Raw genomic sequence first — 19,558 nt, 5'->3', positions numbered from 1 at the left:
AGAGCCACCTCGTGGCCTTACATTGCAACTACATGCGATGTGGTTGTTGCGGTCCAAGTTTTCGTCTGACCTCACTTCCGGGTTAAAAAAAAAGTAGGGGTACTGTTGCAGTTTCTCCAAGTGGGGTGTTTCTATAGCGTATTTCCTCCAAAAGAGGTATTGGTGGAAATCGAGTAACCGCGCAGAGCGACAGGGAAGCACAAAGTGGAACGGAAGTTATTTAGTTTTGGCTCCGTTAACTTTGTGAGAGATGGCCGAGGGTGTAGCCGACGCAGTGAAATCACTGTCAGATTTGACAAGCGAGGACTTCCAGAAGTTGTGTGAGCGGCTGGAAAGCCGAGGGGAATTGAGTCGGGGAACCTACTCCAAGGCGGACTTGGTGGACATATTGTTTTCCACTCTGGGCAGCAGGCAAGCGCTCTCTTCGATCGAGGATTCACTGAGTCTCCTTAAAGGAAAACGACCACGTAACTATTTCACTCATTTATTTAGTTTTTTTTTCGGCTTTTCCTTGATTACGGAGTCGCTGTATACAGTTTTTGTCTGGAAATATAAAACTTAGTTTTCCGTTTACTTTCACTTTTGATGGCTATAAGTGGAAAGGGTGGGAGGGGCTTCCAGAAGGCGTAACTTCCGGAACATTACAGATTAGTAAACGTCGGCCACCTAGCTAGCTAGTATATTCACTTTACACGAATATCCACAATATGCTTCGTTCAACAAACTCAACGTAATTTGGCAGCACTTGATAAACTGTAGACTTTACATTTTCATGAAAGGGTTTAGCTATGTTCATTTGAATCATGTTTGTCACATTTGAATATGATGATAGCGGTATTCGTGGCTAATTCGTTCGTCCCATGAACCAAGCTAGCTAGAGTCGTTTTTTTTGGTGTTGAAGAAAGTAGTTCCTGTTTGGTGGGGACATGCAAGAAAAGAGTATTAAAAGTATATCCGCTGAAAAGACTAAAATGAAAACAATTATATCACAAAACCGTCTGACAATAAAAAGCCAGATCTCACAATCGCTCGGCGTTCTAGCTAGCTAGCTAGCTGGCTAACTAGACTGGCTAAGAGAAATTCGCGCTGTAGGAATGCTTGCTAGCTACCTAGCTAGCTAGCTAACTAGAATAGCACAGAATTTCGCCGCCGTGGGAATGCTATACAAATGTCTGGTGTTTTTAAATTGCACAAAAAGTGTTGTACCCTCAACAAACATTACTGTACCATTCAAATAAAACATTATTTATGGTCATTATATGATTTTTCTGTGGGGAAGAACTTTATGGAAGGAGTAGGGTTGCCAGTTGTTTACAGTGTATCCAGTACTCATTCCTAATCAATACTTTTGGAGCGGTACCATCTAGTACTTTAAAACTTCCGCATTTCTCAACCCATTCACTTCAACCAACTCAACTAAGTCGTGACATTCGTGTTATTATCCACACCGCAGAAATGCCCACTTTTCCCAGCATGCCGAAAAATTCTGGAATGCGAATGCCTTTGATCTAATTCGATCAAAGGCATTAGAGGGTCAAAAGTTGAGTGCTGCTCAGGACAAAAAATGGCCACGCATAGATGGGTTGAACTTGTGACAATTGCCGCAATCTTTTTGATTATCCTGCCCCCCCCTACAAATGGCAATGTTCTTTTCTGTGATGCCTGACCTGAACTTCTCTGTTTGCATTGTTTTTAGAGAAAAGACCGGTGGACTTTCAACGTATCATGCTTCGCCTCTTCTCGATTGCGACTTCGTCTCAAGTGTTGACGAAGCTCGTAGACGATGATGTATTGAGCCCCGCAGAAAGAGAACGACTACGAAAGGAAAGTTACTTTTTGGCAAGGGCTCAGGCTCTGATGGATCTGATTATAAGCCGAGGTCATTTAGGAAGCAGGAAGATGCTGTTTCACCTCAAATTGACAGCTCCTCGACATTTTGAAGACCTCGGTGAGTTGGAGCTGACCTCTTGTGACCTTGTTTAGCTTCCATGAACTTATGTTAGCAAGTAAGGACTGTTTACCACAAAGAGATGTTCATTCCGATATCGTTTAGATCAGGGGTCCCCACATTTGCTACCGGGCGGCACAGAAATAAATAATAATTTATTAAAGACTCACTGTCTCCCATCACCGGCTGCACGGTGGTCGAGTGGTTAGACCTCACAGCTAGGAGACCAGTGTTCAATTTCTCCCTCGGCCATCTCTGTGTGGAGTTTGCATGTTCTCCCCGTGCATGCGTGGGTTTTTTCCGAAGACTCCGGTTTCCACACACATTCCAAAAACATGCTAGGTTAATTAGCGACTCCAAATTGTCCATAGGTATGAATGTGAGTGTGAATGGTTGTTTGTCTATATGTGCCCTGTGATTGGCTGGCCACCAGTCCAGGGTGTACCCCACCCACCTCTCGCCCGAAGACGGCTGGGATAGGCTCCAGCACCCCCGCAACCCTCGTGAGTGGTGAAGTGGTAGAAAATGAATGAATTAATGAGTTCTCCTCCTATTATGTGTGGAAGTGGTTACTTTTTGGCTTCTTATTTGTCTTTCCCCACCCTCGGCCATCTCTGTGTGGGGTTTGCATGTTCTCCCTGTGCGTGCATGGGTTTTCTCCGGGTACTCCGGTTTCCTCCCACATTCCAAAAACATGCTAGGTTAATTAGCGACTCCAAATTGTCCATCGGTATGAATGTGAGTGTGTATGGTTGTTTGTCTATATGTGCCCTCTGATTGGCTGGCCACCAGTCCAGGGTGTACCCCGCCTCTCGCCCCAAGACAGCTGGGATAGGCTCCAGCGCCACCCGCGACCCTCGTGAGGATAAGCGGTAGAAAATGAATGAATGAATTAGTTCTCCCATTTTGTGTGGAAGTGGTAACTTTTTGGTTTCTTATTTCGTCCCACCCCCCGGCCATCTATACGTAGCCGCACTGTGGACAAGTGGTGTGCATGTTGGGTGTACCCCGCCTCCTGCCAACAGTCATCTTTGATAGGCTCCACTGTACCCCCACAAGCCTAATGAGGATTAAGCGGCATAGAAAATGGATTAGGTTATACAGAAATATGCCCTAATCCATTAACCTCCACAACCGGGGCAAATTCTCATTGTTTCCGATGCCTGGCGTGACATTCCTGCGTTTGCGTTGTCTTTCAGACGAGGATCAAATCGAGCTTCTGCTGATGGGGCCTCAGATGATGACAACAGCGTCTTCCTCTTTTTGGACTTACCTGTTGGATAGGCTTCAACCAGATGGTTTTTTGGATCGTCTTGATTGCGTACACATACTGAAGATCAGTGACATTAAAGAACGGTCTCTGTCTCTGACCCATCTGGTCGTACGGAAAGGTCCACGTGCATGTAGGAGGATGATGTTTTGCCTATGGACCAGAGATGATATGTACGCCCCATATTTTAAAACCATAGGTGAGTTGAACTGAAACGGGCATGAGGGTAGTTGATGTGAGAGACAGATGCAGAAGACACGCTTTGACATCTTTTATCTCCACTGTTTTTCAGAGGACGCTCGAATGAAGCTTCTCAGATTGAAATCCAAGTTCATCTCATTGGTCTTCTCCCCTCTTTTGCATCAACTGTCGGACGATCTAACAAAGGATGGATTATTGAGTCTCAGAGACAGAGAAAAAATACGAGAGATTCCTGATATTAGAACCAAGACTCAGTATGCGATTGATCTGGTTCTATCCAAAGGTCCATCAGCATGTTTGAAGATGCTCTTCTTCCTAAAGCTGAGAGAGCCTTCAATTTTGGAAATCATCGGTAAGTTGAAGCCGCCGTTGATGTGACATTGTTTCGAAAACACATAACTATTATGCTCATTGAGTTGTGGACTCCTATAGAGCAGCTAGACATAATAACCTGCACTGAAAGCTGTCTAGATCTTCCAGAATCTGCACTCATTCCAGCTGTATTTCCTTGAATTACCAAATTGCTCTGTTTTAATTTATTGTTGGTCACACTCCCAAAGTGTTCCAGAGAACTTCCGAACTACTGCCGAAACCCAAGTTGATAATACATGAATAAACCTTTTGGAGAGCTACTTAAAAAGTGGTTAGGAGCTACTGGTAGCCCATTAGCGACTTGCTGGAGCCCCCTGACTTACGTAGGTTTGCGTTTAGTCACGGCGCAATATTGCTATTGGAAATGTGTTTAATTACACATTTTTTTGTGGGAATAAAAACTTGGGTAGATCACTGACTCTGGTGGAAAACGGCTATTAGCACCCCCACATGCAGGTAAAACGCTCGCTGTTTGATCGCTCTATATTGCTACACAGACATCCGCCTACTTACACAAAATAAACACAGTTAGGAATTGTTACAGCTTCCTCTTCTGACTCTTCAACATGACCACGTAACATTGGAAAGCCAAAAGGTCAAAGATGGAGATGACTTCCAGTGTCTAATGTCTGTGCTCCAAATCTACAGTACATGATATAAAGTATATTTTATACTGCATGTTGTTTCAGACAGTGAAACCAGTGGGACCAGTAAGACCCATGGGGCCAGTGGCAAAATTAAAATGTAAGTCTTTCAGCCAATGAAGTCAATGTTATTGACTTGGCGGCACGGTGGTTGAGTGGTTAGCGCGCAGACCTCACAGCTAGGAGACTATGGTTCGATTCCACCCTCGGCCATCTCTGTGTGGAGTTTGCATGTTCTCCCCGTGGGTTTTCTCCGGGCACCCCCCGCGACCCTCGTGAGGATAAGCGGTCGAAAATGAATGAATGAATGAATGAGTTCTCCTAATTTGTGTGGAAGTGGTAACTTTTGGATTCTTATTTTGTCTTTCCCCACCCTCGGCCATCTCTGTGTGGAGTTTGCATGTTCTCCCCGTGCATGCGTGGGTTTTCTCCGGGTACTCCGGTTTCCTCCCACATTCCAAAAACATGCTAGGTTAATTAGCAACTCCAAATTGTCCATAGGTATGAATGTGAGTGTGAATGGTTGTTTGTCTATATGTGCCCTGTGATTGGCTGGCCACCAGTTCAGGGTGTATCCCGTCTCTCGCCCGAAGACAGCTGGGATAGGCTCCAGCACCCCCGCGACCCTTGTGAGGATAAGCGGTAGAAAATGAATGAATGAATAAGTTCTCCTCCTGTTTTGTGTGGAAGTGGTAACTTTTTGGCTTCTTATTTTGTCTTTCCCCACGCTCGGCCATCTCTGTGTGGAGTTTGCATGTTCTCCCCGTGCATGTGTGGGTTTTCTCCGGGTACTCCGGTTTCCTCCCATATTCCAAAAACATGCTAGGTTAATTAGTGACTCCAAATTGTCCATAGGTATGAATGTGAGTGTGAATGGTTGTTTGTCTATATATGCCCTGTGATTGGCTGGCCACCAGTCCAGGTTGTACCCCGCCTCTCGCCCAAAGACAGCTGGGATAGGCTCCAGCACCCCCCGCGACCCTCGTGAGGAAAAGCGGTAGAAAATGAATGAATGAATGTTATTTTCCTGTGTCACAAGAAATGTATTCATTCATTTAATAATAATGTACTTATTCTTGTTGTAGTTTGTGGTGGTCTAGAACTTCATGGAGACTATTTTTTTATGTATATACATATTTCTGAATAATTTGTAATGACGTTGACCATTATAGTGAACTTGAACATTTTAAAATAGTATAGTAAGTGTTTAATTGTAAAATGATATTGTATTGTATGTGTAAAAACTGCCATTATGAACCACTTTCAGAAAAATTAAGCCATCTGTTGGCATATTTGCGATTATCCACGTGAGTACTTTTTATTTATTTCATTTTATTATTATTATTATTATTCAGTTTACGTCCTTTTAAATCGAATGCTTGTCCTATGTAATCCAGGCTGAGTGGCTCACTGGAGGCATAACGTCGACGATTGACAAGAGTGAATGGACTAAACTTGAACCGGAAGTGCTTCGTCTTGATGGGACTTGGTACAGGTGAAGCATATTTTCATTCCTCTTACTGTTGCGGTCCCAGTTGACTTCCAGTTAAAAGTAGACTACACTGTGGTGGCCAGTAACGGGTACTCTAACACATTACTTTTACTGTCCGCATAACGCCGTTACCACCGTTACTGCTCGTTACTGAAGCCGCCTAAAAATATAACACCGACTTCATAACTAATCTGCAGCGCAGTGAGAGCGTTGCAGATTGACGGGAGGGGTGGGATAGGCATATGAGCAATGAGGATTGGCTCAGGTTTGAGTAAAATTGCGTCTTCAGCCAATCAGAGAACTTGAGTGGGCGGGTGTTTAGAGCACATAAGCAATGAGAATTGGCTAATGTTTAGTAAAATTTCGTCTTCGGCCAATCAGAGAACTTGAGTGGGCGGGTGTTTAGAGCACATAAGTAACGAGAATTGGCTAAGGTTTAGTAAAATTTCGTCTTCGGCCAATCAGAGAACTTGAGTGGGCGGGTGTTTAGAGCACATAGATTGCGTTTTCAGCCAATCAGAGAACTTGAGTGGGCGGGTGTTTAGAGCACATAAGCAACGGGGATTGGCTAAGTTTTAGTAAGAGTGCGTTTTCAGCCAATCAGAGAACTTGTGTGGGCGGGTGTTTAGTGCAGGTCCAAACAGCGTTTGCCAAATGGAAGTACAGACACTGCTTTAACCTCGTTGAATCAAAGGTAAAATATACTATGTATGTATTATGTTTAAAATGTATTATGTCCCGGAAACAAAAACTTTGTCCACGTCTTGTGTGAGTAACTTAAACACACAGAAACACCTGTCGACTGCAATAAATGCAAAACTTTGTAATGGTACCCGTCTTTGTTGGGGGAGGGGGGGTACTTTTACTGGTAACTAGTTACTTTTGTAGTGGAGTAACTCAGTAACTCTAAAAACTTTTTTTTGAGAAGTTAGTAGTAACTATAACTAATTACTTCTTTAAAGTAATGTGCCCAACACTGATGGTGGACATAAACAGCCACATGTCAATCGCTGATACTGACAACACCATGTAGGTTGATTTGAATACCGTATTATCCTGTATTAGCATTCATAGTCGCCATCGTCCTTGCGAGACACCTTTTTTAAATTTACAATAAGTGCAAATGTGATCTTCCATCTCTTCCACCAGATTGCAGTGTGGACCGGGTAAATTCGAATGCCGTGTGTCGGGCCTGCGTTGGATTTCTTCGAAGAAAATGAGCTTCAAATACCGCTTCGGTCATTGGTGGGAACATAAGGACAAGCTGGAAGCCATGCTTTCCATAGCTGGAGGCCTACTGTTGGACCTCACAGTCAACGATGGACAGTTTGATGACGTGTATCTACCGCACTGGATCAACATCAGTAAGCAAGCATGATGTCATTCGTATAAGCAATGTCACAATATGCTGGGATTAACAATGTTGCATTATTTTTTTTTATTTTTCCCACGTAGATGATAAGACTACCCCTGGGCCGGAGTTAGCGGTTCTGTGTGTACATGCTGACGGATATATTGTGGACAAAGTGTCTGAGGCCACATCATCCCATGTCAGGCTACCATACCCAAATTTCTCTGTAAAAGGAGTGATCGTCCGGATTGGCCGCGCGTTTGGTTATCGACTACCTCTGAAGTGCAAAGTGTTGATCTATCAGACCACCAAAACCTTCCTGACACTGCATGTGTATCTGATCTTGTTTGACCCCGCTCTCGAAGAGGTCATTGTCCATTTTTTGAAGGGTGATGCGCTCTACATGTTTTTTTTCCTGATGTTACGATGAAACGTCTTTGTGACAGCACTTTTTTTTTTCTCTCTGGCACAGGCACTAGACAAGAAGGCGCTAAGTTTAAATTATGTCAAGATTGAGAAGCCTTACCCTGAAGGACCCTTGGAACTGGATGACCGATTCTCGCTCAAAGCTGATATTGACGATGCGGTGATATCCCCAGATGTATGACTTTGATTTATTCTTATTCCTTATTATCTTATGGAAACACGTTGCAAATGATGTCCGAAGTGTCAATAATTTCTGTGGTGTTCAATTTTAACGGTGTTCAATCGGGTTTAGGTCTGGGGACATGCTCGGCCAATCCATCAACAACAGCTTTTTTTTTTTTTTTTTTTTTCATTGTTTTGTGTTCCCTTCACAGCATTATATGCTCACAGATGAAAGGAGAGACCCAAATTTCTTTGAGGTGCACATTCAGCAACCAGTGAAAATATTTGGTCTCAGACTGGAGAATGCAAGTGGACAAGTGTGGAGATGTATGATTCGACAGCGTGAGTGATTTACTTTACAAATATGACACTGCATGGCCCAGAAATTCATAATTTCTTCTGCATTATATATTTTTTTCAGATGACTACAAAAACCAACAGTTTGTTTGGCCAGGAATGAGGACATGTGGTAATGATCTTTTTTTTATTTTTTTGCATTGATTTTTGAATGTTAAGCTATAACTATTTATTTTATAAATATTTGGATTACACTGAAAAAAAAGATACTAAAAGTGCAAAATGTAAGTACATTAAAGTTCTAATTTTCTGAAAATAGCCAGCCTTGAATATTTAACGATGTTGCCCAATAAATAAATTTTTTTTATGTAAAATATAAAAATATATATTTTTTAAAATAAAAGTCCAAGTCCTTACTCACTGAACAACTGCTGCCGATTGCAACTTTTTTATTATGGAAAAATTCATAATTTCTTCTGCATTTTTTGTTGTTTTTTTCAGATGACTCCACAACCCCACGGTCTATTTCACCAGGAATGAGGACATGTGGTAAGGATTTTTTTTTTTTTTTTTTTTTTGCATTTATTTTTTTAATGTTCATTAAAATATTTGTTAAGCTATAACTATTTATTTTATCTTCATAATAAATATTCGGATTAAACTGAAAAAAAAGATACTAAAAGTGAAAAATTTAAGTACATTAAAGTTTTCTGAAAATAGCCAGCCTTGAATATTTAACGATGTTGCCCAATATATAAAATATAATTTTTTTAATATAAATTAAAAATAAAAGTCCAAGTCCTTACTCACTGAACAACTGCTGCCGATTGCAACTTTTTTTGTAATATTATGACTTTATTAATTCATTCACCTTGTATAACTCAACATTATCAATGAAATGTTTACTTTGTTCTTACAGATTAAGGACTGATTTTGCGGCGCAGGTAATGAATTATGGAGAAATTCATAATTTCTTCTGCATTTTTTGTTTTTTTTTCAGATGACTACACAACCCCACGGTCTATTTCACCAGGAATGAGGACATGTGGTAAGGATCTTTTTTTTTTTTGCATTGATTTTTTGAATGTTCATTAAAATATTTGTTAAGCTATAACTATTTATTTTGTTTTCATAATAAATATTCGGATTACACTGAAAAAAAGATACTAAAAGTGAAAAATTTAAGTACATTAAAGTTTTTTTGAAAATAGCCAGCCTTGAATATTTAACGATGTTGCCCAATATATAAAATATAATTTTTTTAATATAAAATCTAAAAATATATTTAAAAAAAATAAAAGTTCAAGTCCTTACTCACTGAATAACTGCTGCAGATTGCAACTTTTTTTTTTGTAATATTATGACTTTATTAATTCATTCACCTTGTATAACTCAACATTTTCAATGAAATGTTATACTTTGTTCTTACAGATTTAGAGCTCCGCAGAGTAAGGACTGATTTTGCGGCGCGGGTCAGTGACGAAGTCATTAATCAGTTGATGGATGACCTTTTGGGTATAGACCTGAATGACGGTGAGAAAAATGCAATCATGCAAGGCAACCCGATTTGCACACACAAGGCACGTGCACTGATTGACACGGTCATGATGAAAGGAAATGAAGCTTCCAGGAGGATGATCGGTCACCTTCAGCACAGGGACCGTACACTTCACACCCATCTGGGGCTACCTCATGTATGAGTTGGCCGAAGACATTTCACATAAACCGGAGTACTCAAAGAAAAAAGCCATGCTGGCGTTAATAAACATACCTCACAATGTTACAAAAGTCAACATTATACTTTTATACCACTCTTATTGTAAAGCACTGTAAAACACTGTAAAAAATGTGAAGTAGAACTTCAAATTACTTGTGATCCCGAGTAATATCCTATATATTTTTTTAATCATAAACAATTTATTTGTAAATAAAAAAAAAATCCTGTGTTGCTTCATTGGAAGTTAACCTTTAACCTGTGTTAGCTTTCTGGTATCATCTCGGTTTTGACCCGTGTATTAAATCAGGTATAAAATACACTAAAAACAATAAGTTACCATCAAATTTGCTTCTTAGGCTTCCTCATTTTATGAAAATGTTGGTTTTAATACTTTTGGTGTGGGCATTTAGGCCTTTTTTTGTCACTTATACCCCTCCATTTAAATTTCCAAAAATGGCAAAAATGAACCTCAAAAGAATCATATTAATAAATTGAATTCTTTTGTTACTTGGGTATTACTGAGGGATATAGAACATATCTTTTAAATCAATTAGTTTAATTTATTTTCTCATTTTAGAATTAATCACTAAAGAAACATCGATGGTGTTGGGGTGAATTTTGACCCATATATATTAATATCAAGAAAAAGTTATTGTTTTCAGCAACAGAACTTTAGTATAAATTGAAAGAAAAAAGCAGAACAGGTCCAGATCTTGGTTCACTGTACTTCTTGCCATTCTTTTACATGATACAAATTGTAAATGTGAAATCAGCCAATCAAATGAGTGAATTCACGTCACATGTATGCTGGAAAAGCGGTCAAAATGAGAATCCCTTGAAGCTTACATGATGAGAAGAGGAGCTGGTTGTCATTGTGTTGGCTAATTGTACACTTATGATTTCAGTTGGGGCTCAAAATATTGCTTTATAGTCATATTATTATAACCATACAGTACAATACAGTGGTCATAATTTCAACCAGACCATTTTAAAATGTAGTAAAAATTTTTTTTTTTTTGGTTATATTTTGTTGAAATAGAGTTTCCTGACAAAGTCAAAAAGCCTTGATGCAATAAACAAATCTTATGTGATTCTTTTTATGCATTAAAATGTAAAACGGGTCGGTGCCGACCCTAACAAATGTACTAAATGTGCTGCAAAAAAGGTCAGTAAGGATAATTCATAATGCCGCCTACAGAGAACATACTAACTCCTTATTTCTAAAATCACAAATATTTCAACTTGCTTGTAAAATTAAAATTAAAATTAAAATTAAAATTAAAATTAAAATTAAAATTAAAATTAAAATTAAAATTAAAATTAAAAAATCTAAAATTAAAAAATCTAAAATTAAAAAATCTAAAATTAAAAAATCTAAAATTAAAAAATCTAAAATTAAAAAATCTAAAATTAAAAAAAATCTAAAATTAAAATTAAAAAATCTAAAATTAAAAAAAATCTAAAATTAAAATTAAAAAATCTAAAATTAAAAAAAATCTAAAATTAAAAAATCTAAAATTAAAATTAAAAAATCTAAAATTAAAATTAAAAAATCTAAAATAAAAAATCATTTTTTAATGAAAAAAATTAAAATTAAAAAATAAAATTAAAAAAATTAAAATTAAAAAATTAAAAGAAATTCAAATTAAAAAATTTAAAATTAAAAATGTAATTTTTTAAAAATTAAAAATGTAATTTTAATTTTAAAATAAAAAATAATTTTTTTTTAAATTAAAAATTTAATTTTAATTTTAAAATAAAAAGTTAAAATTAAATAATTAAAATTAAATAATTTTAATTAAAATTTTAATTAAAATTTAAGTTTGCACTGAATATTGCAGCAGATACAGCTCATGAATTGATCTTTTTTTGATGGTGCAAGCCGTCACACTCCAGTAAATGCCTGCAAATTGGGACTCTGGCGTACACAGATAAAACAAACCAGGTTGTATTTTATTTTCACAACATTACAAGAAACTGAAATGAAATACGTTTCCACATTTTACATCAGTCAGTTCACAGATTTTATTGTGTTTATTAACTCGTCTGTTTTCACCTTCCCTAACATATACAGTAGTTTTTTATGCTTCATAAATACTCATCATATGGATTCGCTCACACATGGTAAGATGGTTCCGTGAAAGTTTTTTCAACCTCTGCCTTTTCTTTTTCCTTCCCAAACCTCCCAAAAGAGAAAGTAAAAACTCTGTCAGTCATTTCCTGTTCTGCTTTGTTGCCCCCTTTAACATCTACGATCAGGCATCCCCGATGGCAGTCCGCGGGGCTCCCGGGGAGAATATTTGGCGTCGAGGCCGTCGGAGTCCACGTGTACTGCGCCTCCCCTTCAGGGGACGGCGGTGACAGACCCTTGCTCAGGTAGCTCGGACTCGGACTTGCTGAAGACGGCAAAGTACGCTGACTGCCGTTCAAGCAGCCCCCGGGGGTATGGTCGCTGGAGCCTTTCCGTGAGTGTCCGGAGGAGCTGAATGTAGACGAACGGTAATTATATGCTCTCCACCCGGGGCGTTTACGTTGGTGACACTGGCACCGCAGGATGCGAATGAAGGCGTGCTTGAACTCGCGGTTGTAGCAAGGATAGATGATGGGATTCAGGCAGCTGTTGAAGTAACCCAGCCAGAAAATCACCTTGAAGAGGGGCTCGGGCGGGCGCAGGTTCACATTGAAAGACCCTGAAATAAAAATGAAGAGAAATATGAAATTTAATACAGAATGCATCATTTATGTTGATGTTTTTTGTGATGGAAGCATCAAGCACAAACGACTTGAGGTTCAAACTAACGCCAAAAGCCACAGATTATTTAATATTCATCTTATATTTACAATTATACCACTTTCTCCACATAAATGATAATTTTAAAAATAATTTAGGCTAAAATAATAATGCGTTATTGTGATGTTTATTTTAAACGATGGAAATAATGGAACTTCCGGGTCTTTTGTGGTCATCGCTACTTGCAATCCACCGTGCAGCCAACAGGTGGCAGCATTGGCAAAGAAAGCGCAATACTGTAGTCCACACTGCTGGGCGGATGTGTACTTTTATTTTCATTACTACCACATAATTCGTTGTGTTAAGTACTTTTATTACTTTCATTACTCCTAAATCTTTCCAGGGTCAAAGCTGCCGTTTTAAAATATTTATATAAACTGTATAGGCAATATTTGAAGTAACATATGATCAATATTCATGTACAGGGAATATTTGCGTGGATGTGATAGTCATCATGTTTTTTGTTGCTGGAGCCTATCCCAGTGGGGTACACCCCGGATCGGTCGCTAGCCAATCACAGGGCACATATAGACAAACAACCATTCACACTCACATTCATACCTATGGACAATTTGGAGTCACCAATTAAGAGAAAAAAGTGTAGATTGGAACCTAGTCTTCGTGATCTTGTGAGTATGTGGCCAACATGCGAACCACTCGTGCACCGTGCGGCAATTACAAAGGGAATTGATGTTTGAAACATCAATAAATGCATTTTGATCAATGCCTATCGATAGTTTTCTTGGGAGGACAGTCGCCATTGTTATCCCTTGAGACGGGGAGTGTTTAGAAGTACTTGGTTGCGTGTATACTGTAGATAATCAGTGGGAGGTGATTGTAATTGTGCTGAGAAAGCCTTTTCCTGTATTGTAGTAAAATGTAGTATTCTTACAAGAAGCGGAACTCCCTGGTTAGCGTGTTTTTTGGTTAACATCGAAACCATATAATTCAATACTGTTTCTCACCGTCTTTATCCAAATGCTGATACTTGCAACTTTATTTGAATCAATTTGGTTGCAGTATTAATGTGAGAGAAACTACTCAATTCAAGAAACAACTCATGTCAAAACAAGAAGGTGGTGGTGGTGGCTAAATGTTGATTTATCCCAGGGGTCTCAAACGCGCGGCCCGCGGGCCAAATGTGGCCCGCAGGACACTAGTTTGAGGCCCCCGCCTTGATATGAAAGTTTAATGTCAGTGCGGCCCGCGCAAGTTTGATATGGATGCTGTATGGTATCATGCACCCAGAAAAAATTATTACGTTTGATTCATGTTAATAGTTATCCTCCCTATCCGTGTGGAAGTGGTAAGTTTTTTGGCTATTTAAGTTTAAAGGAAATAACTTGAAGGCTACCGTTTATTACGTTTGATTAATGTTCATGTTAAAGGTTAAATAACTGTTAATCGTTATCCTCCCTATCCGTGTGGAAGTGGTACATTTTTTGGCTATTTAAGTTTAAAGGAAATAACTTGAAGGCTACCGTTTATTACGTTTGATTAATGTTCATGTTAAAGGTTAAATAACTGTTAATAGTTATCCTCCCTATCCGTGTGGAAGTGGTACGTTTTTTGGCTATTTAAGTTTAAAGGAAATAACTTGAAGGCTACCGTTTATTACGTTTGATTAATGTTCATGTTAAAGGTTAAATAACTGTTAATAGTTATCCTCCCTATCCGTGTGGAAGTGGTAAGTTTTTTGGCTATTTAAGTTTAAAGGAAATAACTTGAAGGCTACCGTTTATTACGTTTGATTAATGTTCATGTTAAAGGTTAAATAACTGTTAATAGTTATCCTCCCTATCCGTGTGGAAGTGGTAAGTTTTTTGGCTATTTAAGTTTAAAGAAAAATAACTTGAAGGCTACCGTTTATTACGTTTGATTAATGTTCATGTTAAAGGTTAAATAACTGTTAATAGTTATCCTCCCTATCCGTGTGGAAGTGGTAAGTTTTTTGGCTATTTAAGTTTAAAGGAAATAACTTGAAGGCTACCGTTTATTACGTTTGATTAATGTTCATGTTAAAGGTTAAATAACCGTTAATAGTTATCCTCCCTATCCGTGTGGAAGTGGTAAGTTTTTTGGCTATTTAAGTTTAAAGGAAATAACTTGAAGGCTACCGTTTAGGTCGCTGGCTCTCTAGTTTGCGAGTTAGCATGTGTCTCAAGGACCCTGCAGTTGCGCAATATGTTGTAAATAAAAATAAGTATAAATGTGACTATAGTCGTGTTTTGTCATGTCTACAGGGCTCTAATAATGCTTTGTTCATTTTAATCTGAAAAAAATAATTTTTCTACCCACCAACTATATGTGGTTTCTTAAGTTTTTATTATTATTATTATTATATTTATTTATTACTGATTGATTGATTTTCTTTATTCTTGATTTGTTTGTTACGTGTACAGAACTTGTCAGGTTCCAAAGAGACCCTAATTATAATCAATATCCATTCATTTCAAATGTCTGAACTATTACTGCTCTTGCAAATTGCTCTCTGTGAAAGCACAGCATGATGATATTTATGGAAAATTGGGTTCAATGTCCCCGGTGACCCATCCTATCAGCCGTGCCGTCCCATGACCTCGCCCATTTCTTCTTCATTAGATTATCCCCCCCCCACATAAAACATTTCCACTACACTCGGAAGCACACAAGTTCCCGCCCGAGTATGAAAACGTTATAGCGCACATTGTGTATACTGCTATATTTATTCTTAAACACATTATTTACTATCATAAATACTGTCATGATAAATAAAAACTAATTGGGCGTGTTGGTTCTGTAGCTGAGCGAACCCTCAACATTCTAACTACAATTATAGGTCAGAAAAGTGGAAAAAAAAGCATAATAGGTCTACTTTAAATAATTTTTAGAAATAAAAGTTGTACTTGTACTATAAAAGGTGTACTTGCATTATTATGCCATATATTATGGTAATGGTTTTATTTCATTTGAACATGCATCAGATGACAATTGAATGCATCACATAATCAGTTCACAGTTCCACATGTCCAAAAGGAGTAGGAAGAAGCAAAGCTTATTAAATCCTACCCCTCCATCTGGTACTTTTATAATCAGTAATTGTTACATTTGTTCACTTCCTGCTTTCTTAATATAATTTTTTTTTATGTTTTTTATTTTTTTATTTTATTTTGAAATGACCATACAATGACATAATGGGTACTATTGGAGGACATTTTTAGCTAATTGGTTATTTTTAGCCTTATGCATTATTTTAGCTGTTTGAAGATGAACTATATCAGAAAGTTGAAGTATTTGTGATTTTAGAAATAAGGAGTTAGTATGTTCTCTGTAGGCGGCATTATGAATTATCCTTACTGACCTTTTTTGCAGTACATTTAGCAGGTGAAGATTGCTTTTATAGTTATTAGCCCCATATTTTATTTTATTATCATTATATTCATTTAAAAAGGTCTCCAAAGGATGTGACAATGATATCGTTTATTGGCAATAATTTTGTAGGATAATTATTATCGTCCAGCAACATTTGTTATGGTGACAGGCCTACCATCAAGTCACCCATTCAAGTGTTAGTGTCAGACGTTAGTGCCTGTTTGGGGTGATAAAGAGCTGTGAGGAATGTGTGCAGTCAAGTAACACGTGGATCCGCAGAGGATTGATGATTGTAGATGAGAACTTTAAGGCTCATAAATGCAGAAATATTGATTTTTTTCCTTTCTTCCGCTTCACTATGTTTAAACCGTCTTATTTATTTTTACCTTTTATTCTGCTGGAACGATCTGTCGCTGTAAAAATATTGCGCATTTAGGTACCAAAGCAAAGTAGGATTCTTTAAATACCAATGAAATACAATATTTTTGTAGTTGGAGCATAAAAAAATCTGTTCACAACTTTCTATCATCATTAGAGCCCTGTAGAAATGAAATAACACCCCTATAGTCACCTCTGCACTCATATTACCCAATATAGTAGACATAATAAGACTCATGCTGATGTTTTTTTTTGTTATAAATATGTTCTAAAGAGGAGCTGGGTGACGTGTGTGTGGGGGGGTGGGGGGGTTCGGAGTTAATTTTTAGTTTGGCGTGTTTTTATTAGGGATGAATAGATGGTTGACAGAACACTGAATAAATACGTCTTTTAACATGATTAGAGACCTCTGGACATGAAATAACACCCCTATAGTCACCTTTACACTCGTATTACCCAATATAGTAGACATAATAAGACTCGTGCTGATGTTGAGATGGGTGACGTGGGGGGGGGGGGCGGAGTTCATTTTTAGTTTGGCGTGTTTTTATAAAATAATTTATATAATAAATACGTCTTTTAACATGATTAGAGACCTCTGGACATGAAATAACACCCCTATAGTCACCTTTACAACTTTCTAGCATCATTAGAGCCCTGTAGAAATGAAATAGCACCCCTATAGTCACCTTTACACTCATATTACCCAATATTTATTTATATATTATTTTTTGCTATAAATATGGTAGTTGAATAGATGGTTGATAGAACATTGAATAATTACGTCTTTTAACATGATTAGAGATCTCTGGACATGAAATAACACCCCTATAGTCACCTTTACACTCATATTACCCAATATAGTAGACATAATAAGACTCGTGCTGATGTTTTTTTTTGCTATAAATATGTTCTAAAGGGGAGCTGGGTGACGTTGGGGGGTGGGGGGGTCGGAGTTTATTTTTAGTTTGGCGTGTTTTGATTAGGGATGATGGTTGAATAGATGGTTAATAGAACACTGAATAAATACGTCTTTTAACACAATTAGAGATCTCTGGACATGAAATAACACCCCTATAGTCACCTTTACAACTTTCTAGCATCATTAGAGCCCTGTAGAAATGAAATAGCACCCCTATAGTCACCTTTACACTCATATTACCCAATATAGTCGAAATAATAAGACTCGTGCTGATGTTATTTTTTGCTATAAATATGGTGGTTGAATAGATGGTTGATAGAACATTGAATAATTACGTCTTTTAACATGATTAGAGACCTCTGGACATGAAATAACACCCCTATAGTCACCTTTACACTCATATTACCCAATATAGTAGACATAATAAGTGCAACTCGTGCTGATGTTTTTTGCTATAAATATGTTCTAAAAATGTGGGGGGGGGGGGGTTCGGGATTATGGATGATGGTGCCTGTTGTGAGATAACGTTTACAACCTGCAATGAAGCAGGATCAAGTCTGGTGCTTGTGTGTCAGTAATATTCCTTACACGTGGAATAGATTAGCAATTAAAGTAAATGATGAAAAAAAATGTGGCTGCACGGTGTAAGAGTGGTTAGCATGCAGGCTACACAGCTAGGAGAACCCCACCCCGATTCTCATACAGCAAAAAAAACATCTAAAGGTGGACACACTAGGTCTGAAGATATGCAATATGTATGGTCTAAGAAGGTCAGAAGGTTCCATGACAGGTGTGTTCTAGAATTCTAGCAACCTACCTATGGGCAAGGCGAGGAAAAATGGCAGCCAGCAAAGTGTAAACATGCCCACCACAACTCCCAAAGTTTTCGCAGCCTTCTTCTCCCGGGAGAACTTGAGCAGTTTCACCGTGAGGGAGCTCCTGGCTTGGTGCCCTCGCCCCTTGCCTGCGCCGCAACCGGGGGTCTCGTCGTGCACCTGGCAACCCTTATGGATCCTCAGTGTCAGCTCGCTGGAGTTCATCCTCTCACGCATCACTCCAGCTTCCAGGTTCTTGGTGGTCCTTTTGGCTACTATGTACACCCGGAAGTACATAGCGAGAATCACCACCAGAGGAATGTAGAAGGAACCCAGGGAGGAGAAGAGCGCGTAAAAGGGCTCCTCGGTGATGAGGCACACCGTGTCGTCCGGCGACGGCGGCTGCTTCCACCCGAGCAGCGGTCCTATGGAAATAACCACGGAGAGCACCCACACCCCGAGCATGGCAAGAAGCGCCCGCTTTTCAGTCACGATACCCGGGTACTGCAGCGGGTGACTCACGCCGATGTACCGGTCGATGGAAATGACGCACAGGCTCATAATGGACGCTGTGCAGCACAGCACGTCCACGGCAGCCCAGATGTCGCAAAATATCCTCCCGAACACCCAGTAGTCGAGGATCTCCTGGGTGGCCGACACCGGAAGCACAGTGGTCCCCAACAGGAGGTCCGCGATAGCCAAGTTGATAATGAAGTAGTTAGTCGGCGTGCGCAGGTGCCTGTTGCACACCACGGAGAGGATGACCAGGATGTTCCCCACGATGGCGAACACAATGAAAGCCCCGAGGACCAACCCGAGCGGGATAGCCCGACTGAGCGCCACTTCGCCGGGCACTGTCCGGTTCTCTCCGGAGCTGTCGTTGAAGTTGAAGATAGGAATCCCGTCCTGTTGCGTGGACTCATTTTTCCACAAGTTCGTGACATTTTCAGTGCTCGCGGTCATTTTGACTGAACGGGTCCTCCATAGCAGGATTCACATCAACTCGCATAGTTCAAATGCTTCGTGGAAGCGTCGGTGCCGTGGAGTAGTCCTACTGCAGTCCTGCTTCTCTCTCTCTGGGGACTGCGTGGACAAGAGAGGGAGGGCAAGCCTGTCATCCACGGACCAAACAAGCAGAAAACAAGGCATTATGGAAGACCTGTGTGCATTAAGGAAAACCCCACTGTGTGCACCCTCCCTAGTGGGAGTGGGCTTCATTCAAATGAGAGCAGAGGAGGTTGTTGCTTGTTATTGGTCTGCATGAGTATAATCAATATGCAAATGTTGGCAGGAATTATCAGACCACATTAAGCCTGCAGTGGGGTTGTTTGGTTGGTGTGAGATTGCAAAAGCCAATCACAAGCTCCCTCTCCCACAGCTCCTTTGGTGCAGGCTGATAATGTTATTATTATTTTTTAGGG

General features: G+C 39.2%; 2 protein-coding genes across 3 annotated transcripts; one reads left to right on the top strand and one right to left on the bottom strand.

The window, feature by feature from the left end:
• Positions 1 to 97: 97 nt before the first annotated feature.
• LOC131110274 (uncharacterized) lies at positions 98 to 10,814 on the top strand. Of its 2 annotated transcripts, XM_078788268.1 has the most exons (14): positions 98 to 467; positions 1,697 to 1,948; positions 3,148 to 3,417; positions 3,511 to 3,771; positions 4,481 to 4,535; positions 5,703 to 5,742; positions 5,833 to 5,930; positions 7,077 to 7,291; positions 7,383 to 7,645; positions 7,751 to 7,879; positions 8,079 to 8,208; positions 8,288 to 8,335; positions 9,164 to 9,211; positions 9,595 to 10,814. In XM_078788268.1, the coding sequence occupies exons 1-14, from the start codon at positions 251 to 253 to the stop codon at positions 9,861 to 9,863; spliced, it is 2,295 nt and encodes a 764-aa protein (XP_078644394.1). In that variant the 5' UTR covers positions 98 to 250; the 3' UTR covers positions 9,864 to 10,814. The 2 variants fall into 2 exon arrangements, with proteins under 2 accessions (XP_078644394.1, XP_078644395.1); XM_078788269.1 differs by lacking the exon at positions 9,164 to 9,211.
• A 914-nt stretch (positions 10,815 to 11,728) lies between these two features.
• LOC131110277 (alpha-1A adrenergic receptor-like) lies at positions 11,729 to 19,282 on the bottom strand. Its single transcript, XM_058063212.2, has 2 exons — positions 18,140 to 19,282; positions 11,729 to 12,570 (listed from the first exon to the last, which is right to left on the bottom strand). Exons 1-2 carry the CDS (start codon positions 19,098 to 19,100, stop codon positions 11,996 to 11,998), a joined length of 1,536 nt encoding a protein of 511 aa, XP_057919195.2. The 5' UTR covers positions 19,101 to 19,282; the 3' UTR covers positions 11,729 to 11,995.
• Between the last annotated feature and the right edge of the window lie 276 nt (positions 19,283 to 19,558).

Source organism: Doryrhamphus excisus, linkage group LG22 (assembly GCF_037039965.1).
Source record: "Doryrhamphus excisus strain RoL-2023G ecotype Guam linkage group LG22, RoL_Dexc_Guam_v1.1, whole genome shotgun sequence".
NCBI classification, from domain to species: domain Eukaryota; kingdom Metazoa; phylum Chordata; class Actinopteri; order Syngnathiformes; family Syngnathidae; genus Doryrhamphus; species Doryrhamphus excisus.
This window is presented reverse-complemented; position numbering and strand designations above follow the sequence as displayed.

Bases quoted from the DNA above. Each gene is read 5' to 3' on its own strand.
- LOC131110274 (XM_078788268.1), top strand. From the start codon at position 251: ATGGCCGAGGGTGTAGCCGACGCAGTGAAATCACTGTCAGATTTGACA. The intron at 8,209-8,287 runs GTGAGTGATTTA...TATTTTTTTCAG, and splicing joins GAGATGTATGATTCGACAGC to ATGACTACAAAAACCAACAG. The intron at 8,336-9,163 runs GTAATGATCTTT...TTTTTTTTTCAG, and splicing joins GCCAGGAATGAGGACATGTG to ATGACTACACAACCCCACGG.
- LOC131110277 (XM_058063212.2), bottom strand. From the start codon at position 19,100: ATGACCGCGAGCACTGAAAATGTCACGAACTTGTGGAAAAATGAGTCC. The intron at 12,571-18,139 runs GTAGGTTGCTAG...TTTTTATTTCAG, and splicing joins TTTCCTCGCCTTGCCCATAG to GGTCTTTCAATGTGAACCTG.